At 42.3% G+C, this 10,475-nt stretch overlaps 1 protein-coding gene across 2 annotated transcripts in view; it reads right to left on the reverse strand.

The window, feature by feature from the left end:
- The window catches only part of RYK (receptor like tyrosine kinase), a 30,490-nt gene extending 20,269 nt beyond the window's left edge, over positions 1 to 10,221 (reverse strand). For both annotated transcript variants that reach the window (XM_035133136.2, XM_060274586.1), the window contains exons 1-2: positions 9,741 to 10,221; positions 1,022 to 1,143 (exon numbers count right to left, since the gene is read on the reverse strand). In XM_035133136.2, the coding sequence (XP_034989027.1) occupies positions 1,022 to 1,143; positions 9,741 to 9,951 (333 nt within the window). In that variant the 5' untranslated portion in view covers positions 9,952 to 10,221. The remainder of the gene's footprint in view (positions 1 to 1,021; positions 1,144 to 9,740) is intronic.
- Positions 10,222 to 10,475: the final 254 nt, after the last annotated feature.

Here is a 10,475-nt window from a genome sequence, read left to right on the forward strand (position 1 = left end):
CCCTTAATCTACGTGCATCTCAACCAACCAATTATTAAGGGGGGGGGGAGGTAGAATCTGGATCAAAACCAGAAAAGGTGATCTGTAAGCAGAAGGGATACTAAACCATACCAAGATGTGGAGATGGACCAATACAAAGTGACAGGCAGGAATCACTTTCTGCCAGAAAAACACATTTCCATTCACCCACAGATCTACCCAAAGACCTAGTTTTCGACACAGCCAGAACAGTTAATATTTCAGCTTTAATAAGCTGGATGCCAAAATATCACTGTTTGAATTATATTTAAATATTCAAACCAAAGCCAGCTATCCTTTTAAATGTCAAAAAACTTTTCTGACTCATGTGTGCACTGATACAATTTAATACATGTTGTATGGTTTCCAATCCTGAACCTGAGGCAAAATTATGGTTTACAGATATCTGAATTGGGCAAACTATGGCTACTGAGAAACAGGGAGGGGGGACTCTTGTGTATTTAAAGATGAAGCAGCACACAAGCCTAAAGCTCATTCATGAAAACCAAACTGTGTTTAGGACAAGTGATTTGAATCAAGCCTATGAGATGAAGAGAAAAGCTTTCTCACATACTATACTTTTTAAGCGCAATCCTAATGCATGTCTAGTAAGAAATAAATCCCACCGTGTTCAGTGATACTTTCTCCTTGGTTAGTGTACACTGGGTGCAATGGAGTTTACTTCCAAATGGACAATATTTAAGAATGGGCTGTTGATCATGGACACATGCTGCACATTCTGCCTAAGTTCATGGACTTCTGCTTCCTTCCCCCAGCTCCATGCGTGGAGTTGAAGATGGGGTGGATGGAATCCATGAAACTGCTCCAGGCAGCAAAGGATCTCAAAACCCACCCACAACTGCTACAGTGTGTTATACCAGCTGTAGCACCCCTTACACATGTAGCTTCAGTCTTAGGTTACCCACCCTGGTTAAGCCCTCCAATGCCACACAATGAATACTGTTGCCTAATTCATCCACATAAAATAATAGTTGGTGCTTACCTTAGCCTTGGAATGCCAACTGAAATGGAGGCTGTTTGTCTCACTTGGTACCAGCAGATTAAAGGACAGAGCGTAGTGATTGATAAGGTCATTTCTCACATAATAAAGTTCTGCATCAATACCTAAAACATGTTTAAAACAAGGGGGGTGGTGGAAATGAAGTTAAAAGCTAAGCTACAGCCACAGACAATTTAGTAAACAAGAAGAAAACTAACATTTAGTGCCAGTTAAGCCAATTTAACCCAATTCACCTTCAACATTTAAATAAATGTTTAAAATCAACTAGTTTCTCTCTCTCTCTCTCTCTCTCTCTCTCTCACACACACACACACACACAACTTCTCTACTCGTTCATGGGGGAGAAAACAAGCCAGAGCCTGGCTTGTTGTGGCATGGGCGCATGGGCTTGTGGTTTGTTTTCATGAAACCAACTCTGAGCAATAAGCCTAGAATAAACCTTTATTATAAACTATGAATTAATACAGCATGCAAACCAAGCTTTGGAATTGATAAAATCTCAGGTAGAATAGATTCATTAGTCCTTAGCATCAACAGAAACTTTCCTCCTATTGTGTATAGCTGGTGCAGTCTCCTCCAATCCCACATCAATTCCAATCAGGACCACGGCAGGAGCAAAGGACTAAAGCATCCCTCTTCCCCACAGTTCTGATGAGGCTAAGGGGTGTGTGTCAATGTTTGGTTGTTGTTTTAAAAAGCTGCTATGAAATATCTAACTATGGGCTAAATCATGTTTAGTATGGAAAAAGTATGGAAGGAGATAAGGAACACTACAAAAAGTTATGAATGTCCAAGGAAACGTGTACACAGACTCTCCAATTGCAGACAAAACAACAGAATAATAATTGAATAACTTATTCAACTGCCATAAAGAAAAACTTTTCTGGGATCAACTAAACAAATCTACTTTAAAACTCTTCTGACTTGCAGACCCCATTAAGCGAGCTCATATATAGAAAGCTTAAGGCTCAAGGATCTAGTTTCTTGTTACTGGATCTTACCTACAGTAACTTAAAGCAAACCACATGACAAGGCCTGTTTTTTTTGCTTTAGATTTTAAGAGGAAACACTGTTTTGCACAGGCAAACCCTAAATCACATTAACATATATCTTTGTGCTCCACACTTGGACATAAACCAGAGAGAATAAATTAAATCAAGCCTAGAACAAGAAGGTAGGCTTATGCCATACCACAGAAATTCAAGGTCATTCTTTAAAGATTTTAAAGATTTTAACATAACACATTATGAAGCAGACAAGGAGAGGCAGGGATTTCATTCTTAGAATGAAGGATGCTGAGGAACCCTTGTATTCATTACAATACTGGATCATGTCACTCTAGAAGTCTTAACAAAACCGGGGCTTTTTCAAGGGGCTGTTGCATAAAAGAGCTTTAAATCTTTGCAGTTTTAGAAAATACAAAAAGCTCTCCTCAATTAGCATGGGAAAGTGATTTTTGTTGATTTAAGAGGGGCTCTTGTGAGAACTCCCCCCTTGAGGAGCAAGACAGACAAACAATAGGTGGGTTTCATTTTCTGAACGCTCAACAGAGTTTGAATTACTAGAAGCAATTCTAGTATTATCTTCATCTTTATAGCTTATGTTCCTTGGGTCTCCTGTAAATTAAAACAATTTCTATGTGCCAGTTTTCCTTTCTTTTTAGCAAGTGGGTAGCTTTTTAAAAGTTAGGAATGCTTTATCAGAAATTTAAGCTATCATCCATAATCATTCAGATGGGACTTTTGTAAGAAAGCCTTTGTATGTGGACTTGGAAGCATGCAATACTACCGTAGTTTTCCTCTTAACCAAATGTGCACAAAATCACATTTATTATATTAATCACCTTCCTTTGACTTACATATTCTGCTTCAATTCACATCTTACCAACAACCATGCATAATATCCACTGAATGACCTGCAGGAACTGGCATGATCCTACCGTTCACAATTCTATTCAGTCTCATGGAGCAGAAGATATTTCCAACTTCTATTTTGCAATCCGGTCCATATGTGCATCTTATGGTATGAGAAGGTGGAAACTGCAAAAATATGTCCCTTTCCTCTCTCACTTGATGCTGTGCCAGGCCAGCAGATTTCTCAATTTTGTTTCCTTGGGGCTTACATCATCATTAAAATTTATGCTGCTCCCAACCAACTGATTTTGTTTGAGCTTCACTAAGTTTAATAGTTGAGACACAAATGTAACAAGAGATTTGAGAACTTCTGGAACAAACTAAGAAGAAACACAACAAATGTAAATTCTCATGGATACTATTGAACACAAAAAACATAGGAACAAAAATCCTAATGTAGCTAAAATGTGTGCCTTCAGTTGCCACAGTAGTGCCAAAGGGACCCTTCAGAATGTCTTGTTTCTCTTCCCATTCACTACAATGCAATTCAATTCACTACAATGCAATTCATGACTGAATAAATTTGTTTACTATGAGGTATGAGGTATTAGGGCAGGGTTGTTAATTGTGTCTACTGCAACAAATCATGCTAAATGATTCTATATCATATAGGCTGTGAGCCATACATTTAAAGCGGATTTCTCATCTCCAAAGAAATTTGGGAACTGTAGTTTACCTTGAAGACAGTTGCAATTCTCAGCCCCCTTCACTACAGTTCCCAGGATTCCTTTTTTTGGGGGGGGGAGATTATAAAGTTTGAATGTATGGTTTGAATGTGTGTATGATTATAAAGTTTGAATGTATGGTGTGTACACAGCATTTCATAGCTAATTAAAGGAAGCTAAGGAAGAGATCCTGCATCTAAGAACTAGATAACTCTGACTAATTTCATGTTGCTTTTTGCATCTTTTAAAAACAGGCAAGCTGATATCAAATTGTCTTATATTATGCTGCTCCTATCTTTGCTCTTCTTTTGCACATCTAAGTTACATTGCCTATAGGCATGTACTTCACTTTTCAAGCAATCCGGATAAAAGTCAAGTAGAATTAATCGGAACCATGAAAAACGCAGAGCTGAAAGAGGAAGTGAGAAAGTGCACCTCTTACAACTTCCTTCTTCAGCTCTATGTACTTTTTCAAGAGAGAAAAAGGGAGCAGGGAGGGGGGTAGCCTTAGAGCAGGGGTCAGCAAACTTTTTCAGCAGGGGGCCGGTCCACTGTCCCTCAGACCTTGTGGGGGGCCGGACTATATTTTGAAAAAAAATATGAACAAATTCCTATGCCCCACAAATAACCCAGAGATGCATTTTAAATAAAAGGACACATTCTACTCATGTAAAAACACCAGGCAGCCCCCACAAATAACCCAGAGATGCATTTTAAATAAAATGACACAGTCTACTCATGTAAAAACATGCTGATTCCTGGACCATCCGCGGGCCGGATTTAGAAGGCAATTGGGCCGCATCCGGCCCCTGGGCCTTAGTTTGGGAACCCCTAGCTTAGAGGCTTTATGGGAATCAAGTGAACCTCAAGGACACCGCTGTGCAAAAAGCATCATGCTAGCTTTTGCTGGGCAATATAGCTAGAATTGACACCATCTATCTGAAGGCAAAGCATAATAAATTAGTTTCAAATTTTAAAATCCATTATTAATTACAAAGACAACCACTGGACATTCTCATAATCCATCAGTTATTTTTCAAATTTCGGTAATTACTAATCCGACTCAATACAAGGCTTCTCCAACCTAGTGCCCTCCATCTGTACTGGTCTCCAACTCCCATCAGCCCCATAAAGCATGGTCAGGAATGATGAGAACTGTAGTCCAAAAGATTAGATGGCACCAGGTTGGGGAATGCTACTCTAGGCACTTTAGTGGGTTGAACAAGGTCACCAAGAATGCAAAGGGACCTAGAGACCTCTGCATCTACTACAGTCCTCCAGGAGTAGATTCCCACCCCTACAGTGTCGTTCACAGGTCCAGAAGTTTATGAACTACTTACTGAAAATACACACTAGACACTGCATCCTGAAGGCACCATTACATAGAGTAACTGAGCACACAAAAGGCTGTGGAGCCTCGGAGAAGGCCTTAATCACTTAAGAGTCCCTTCTGGAGTCCTGACTTTAAAATCCAATAACTGTGTCTGAGAATTCTGAAGTTTGGCACCAACTCTAAAAGCAATTGTCCACATTATCTAAAACATACTCAAAAACAGCATACTGCACTAAAATTTATGAACCACGAAGGGGGAGAGAAATCACGACAGTGTAATAAACCATCAGCACAGAATTAGTAAAATGATATGTTTTATTAGACTACTGAGTGTTTAGAAATATAGTAAACATTCATCCTTTCAAATCTTTAGGCATGAATATTCAGAGCAAACATGCAATAAAGATCTAGTTATTTCAGGTCCTGGTATGTCACTGCTCATCCTATGACAACAAATACTGCCAAAGATTCATTTTGCTACATCAACATACTTTTACATCTAGAGTTGGTAAGCATATTTCAAATTTGTGGGCATCAGAATGAAGCTCTGGCCAGCATTAATTTTCTTCATGCCCTAACAATTTGGCCTCTGGAATTTATCCAGGCACTCTAATCTGCACAAAATGATCTTTATCTAAGCTTGAGTTCCACTCTGCCTCGTGATCCCAGATGGTTATAGGCTGCCTCATCAAGAGCAATGGGAACCGTGAAACACATCTGTATCAGCTGTACATGCACAACTGGAAAACATATTCAGCCATTCTAGCATCTGTCTCTACCACCTCAGACTTAGATATTTAATAAGCTGGAGCATCCTCAAAGCAGATACAGACAGCCAACTTAACAAAGTAAGCTCCTTCCTCGAGGTTGTTTTCCCTTCAGTAATTGTTACTGTGTAGTCATCTTTTCTCCCTGAGCACTATGTTAAAGGACGGTTTTCAGCTAAGAAATAATTGTTCTGCAATATATCACACAACTCCAGGCAGATATATTCAAGGACCATACAACTGATGAGATGGTGGCATGCAAGAAATCTAAAAAGGTTAAGTATGTACAGTATTCAAAAGATTTTAACACACCTCGGCCTTATACACTAAAAGCTGTGTCTTAATTCAAATTAACAGCCATATCTAAATACCAGATCAAAATAGAACAGTAAATATAGATAGTACGTAAGTACAGTCATACCTCAGGATACATCTGTTGCGGGTTGCGTCTTTTCAGGTTACGGATGCGCCGAACCCGGAAGTCCTGGAACGGGTTACTTCTGGGTTTGGTGCATCCATGACCTGCACGCATGTGCAGAAGCGCCACATTGCATCATGTGCGTGTAGAGATGTGGCGCTTCATGTTGCAAACGGGCCGCCAGAACAGATCCCGTTCACAACATGAGGTACCACTGTAGCTCAAATTCAGAAGCTCAAACTTAATGGAAAATAAGACACCTAACAAGCACTGGCTCTCTTCACACGTTAGAATGCTAAACCATTGTTTGGTGCTACCGTACACCAACAAATATTCTGTTCCCTCACACACCAATTCAATAAATTAGTCTCTCAACAACTGCAGCACCCTGAAATGCCTTTCCACAGGAGAGGTAGGAATGTGGTGCGCAGGTGACTGCCATGGGTTAAGAGAATAGCTGAAAATCAGGTAGAAACAGCTCAGTTGAGTGGGCATTTGGATACAATTTATCAGGCAGTGATAGAGATGTGAATATATGCTAGAGCTTTTCTGAGTTTCCCTCCCAGCTTTTGCCCCCCAAAATGCTTTTGAAAAGCGCATTTTATAAGCTGTTTGGGTATTCAGTAATGAAAGCTGCTGAAAGGGAAATTTCGAGTACTCCAGAAACAACTTTCAGTATCTGTGCATAAATCATTAGATACAGTACCTATCTTTAATTAAAACTTTACAGTACATTATTACCAGAAGACTCCTCAATACCATCTGTGCAGTAAGAGATAGGATGGCATTGAAAATGTTAGGTGAAGAGATGCTACGACAATTATAGCAAGAATTATAAAGAAAACAGGCTTTTTCACTTTTTGTTTTGTAATTTCTCTGTGATATAATATTATCTGCACAAGTCCACAGGAAAGCACAGTTACAGCTGAAGTAAATAGCATAGATATGCAGCAGGACCAGACAACTGGCGATGTACAGGCAGAAGTACTACTGACATGCCTGGACCCCCCAAGCTATTTTTAGAATCTTAAAGGTTCTGGCTTTGTAATGATTTCCGTCATCCTTGTTCCATAGACAAGTTTGAAAAAGTGAAGATAATTATGTTACTAGGATTATGAAGATGTGAGTAAAGGAAATCTTGTAATAATCTTAGTGACCGACCAGAGAAAATGTCCTGTAACCATTGTTTGATAGCTTTAAAAGAGAGAAGTTATGAACTTTTGAAGTTGCCACATCAGTCTAACTGGGAAGTTCTGAATTGCCTTGTGTACACCTACACAAGACTGGAGTGGATTTACACCACTGGATAGCTCAATTGATCAGAGCATGGTACCGGTACTGATAATGCCACAGTCACAAGTTCAATTCCCACGTAGGACAGCTGCATATTCCTGCATTGCAAGAGGTTGGACTAGATGATCCTTTGAGTCATTTCTAACTCTATGATTCTATGAAGAATATTTTGTTGTTGTTGTTGTTGGTTAGTCATGTCCGACTCTTTGTGACCCCATGGACCAGAGCACGCCAGGCACTCCTGTCTTCCACTGCCTCCCGCAGTTTGGTCAAACTCATGTTGGTAGTTTTGAGAACACTGTCCAACCATCTTGTCCTCTGTCGTACCCTTCTAGTGCCCTCAATCTTTCCCAGCATCAGGGTCTTTTCCAGGGATTTTATCCATTTACAACTGTGAAAACTTTCCCACAAGACATTGTGTGTACCTAGTCCCAATCCGATGAGTCTGAGATATACACAACCCTATCAAGTAGAACTGCTAGGCAAACATACAGGAACACATTGTAACACCCCTCTTTCTGCAGTTATACCCATCCTACAAAATTTAAGATGAATCCGTCTTCTGTCAGTTTCTTATTTAATCATGCTTAGCACCTTTCCTCCACATAAGTGACTCTTTACTTCCATGACATCCTGGTCAAAATCTACTCTCAGCCCCCCCTGAAACTATAGAAAGCCTCTGTGACCTCAGATAAATTACCTAGTTTAAGGCAGCATCTGGATAGCCAGCATCTGGCTAAAAACTAAATGTTGTTAATAATATAAATTTCCAAGCTATGAAATAAGACTTGTACTGTACAGAGAACAGTGTTATACTGTAGCAAATTTATAAACAAAATGTGAAAAACTCTTTCCTTCTTTGACAGAAGTAAAATCACCTACATCAAACTATCTTTATGTATATTTGCAAATTTCAGTTTTGAAAATTGCTTACTTTAATTATCATTTCTCCCCATCCCAACATCTAGTTAACCAGAGACTCATAAATATGCACTTGTCTAGTCACCTGTGGTAAGTAAGCATTTCAATGAGAAAACCAGACAGTTATATTTTAATTTTTGTAACTTAGTAGAGACAGCGGGAGGAACATTAATGTATACATGAACAAATGAGTTAATAATAATTATTTTGAGCTAGTAACTTTTGCAGACATATTTTCAGGACTGCTTACTCCTGAGTAAAATATGTCTTTGTAAGAGTCTGCGAATATGTACAAATCAACAGCTTCAATAATAGGTATCTGGATATACAATGTGCCATTCAAAGGTTTTCAAATTCATTTTTTGAAAATATATATTGGAATAAATTGATGTGTTATGGCACGTAAAATTTTGTTAATGTTACTTATATTTTAGATTGAGATTTCACAATTTTATTATATTCCATTAACAAGGTTTAAGTGTGTACAGGACTAGGGTGACAAAATGAAGGACATCACTGACCCTTCCACCCAAAAGCACATTTACTGAAGAATTTTAGTGTTCACTTTAGAGTGTAGGCAAAATCTGCCATATTTTGGTAAATTTCATAAAGCAGTCATGCTGTGGCAATTAGATACAGTAAAATTAAATATGCAAGGACAAGATAAATAAATTAACATAAGGGATAAAGTGTTTACCCAGTCAAGTCTTAATGATTTAGTATCTTGCAGCATGAACTTCTAGGACAGGGCTGCATAAAATAATTTATTGTGTATGCACGGTACAAGCAGTACCACAAACAAACCCAAGTAGCACGTAAAAAGGCTTGAGTCTGAACTGAGTGCGACCGTCACTATTTGCAAAACACACCCACCCTCCAAGGAAAGACTGCTGCTGGCCTTGGTTCTGGGCTTCTCCCGCTCCCTCCTCCTTCACCATGAAGTGGTTTGGGTGGCTTTTGGGTGGAAAACGTAAACGTCTCACCCGGGCAGTTGCAAAGAGCGGTTTTGGGAATTTGCACCGTGAAGCACATTTGAAGCTATTAGGTCCCCCCTCCCTCCCCCAGCCACGTATTTTGTTTCCACCCCGAAACCCAAACCCAGCCTCCTCTCATAAAGCCCTCGCAAGGCGAGTCGCTGTGCAGCCTTAGCAGAGCAAGGCCGTACAAGGAACGAAGGCAGGACCAGCCGGGGAGCGGCGGGGAAGAGGGTGCCTGGCCAGAGCCGGGCGGCGACGCTCCCCACCCACCGACTGCACGGCCCTCTCGGGGTCTCCCTCCCCTCCCGGAGGAAGCCGAGCCTGGACGGAGACACCGCGGGGTCCCTCCCCCCGCCCCCCTCGCAGGCAGGCGCGCACGCGGAGAGGCAGCAGCAGCCGCCGCCCCTCACTCACCGATGAGGCGCCGCACCTCCTCTTGGCTCATGTAGACGCTCAGGCCGGGCCCAGCGGGGGCGGCGGGAAGGGGCGCTTCGACGGACCCCCCGGGAGCCTCGGAGGCCGACGCCGCCGACAGCAGGAGCAGCAGGGAAGGGAGGAGGAGGCGGCAGGGCAGCCTCGCCTCAGCCGCGCCGCAGCTTCCATCCCCCCGGCCACCCCGCACCATCGCTCGCTTCCCGGCTCCCTCGGCGGGGCGGGGAGGGAACCCGGGGCCCCTCCCCACCCGCGAGCACCTCACACTCGGCGGCGGCCGCTCATGCTCCGGCCGCGGCGCGCGCCCGCGCTCTCAGGGCCGGGAGTCATGGAGCAGCCTCTTTTCTTTTCTCTCTCTCTCTCGCTTTCCCTCCGTGCGCGCGCGCCCCCCTTTTTCCGGCCGCCCCTCCGGCGGAGCAGAGTCAGGCGAGCGAGCGAGGCCTATCCCCCAGTCCAGTGCGCGTGCGCCGGCGGACGCGACAGCCCGCCTCTTTTTCCTCCCGCGCTTGCGCAAAAGGGCCCACAAGGAGCAGGCGGGCTCCTGCGAGCTGGAGGTCGGGTTTTTTCATGTTCACCGCGCCCCCTCCCTTCTGTATCCGTGACGTCCCATTTCACCGAACGCTTAGATTCACCTCCCGGAGATGGGATCCTGTGCGCAATTTCTCTGGGAGTAAGTAAACGCATATTGGATTGTGCTGTTTACCTCTCTGGTAAGAG

Source organism: Zootoca vivipara, chromosome 5 (assembly GCF_963506605.1).
Source record: "Zootoca vivipara chromosome 5, rZooViv1.1, whole genome shotgun sequence".
NCBI classification, from domain to species: Eukaryota; Metazoa; Chordata; class Lepidosauria; order Squamata; family Lacertidae; genus Zootoca; species Zootoca vivipara.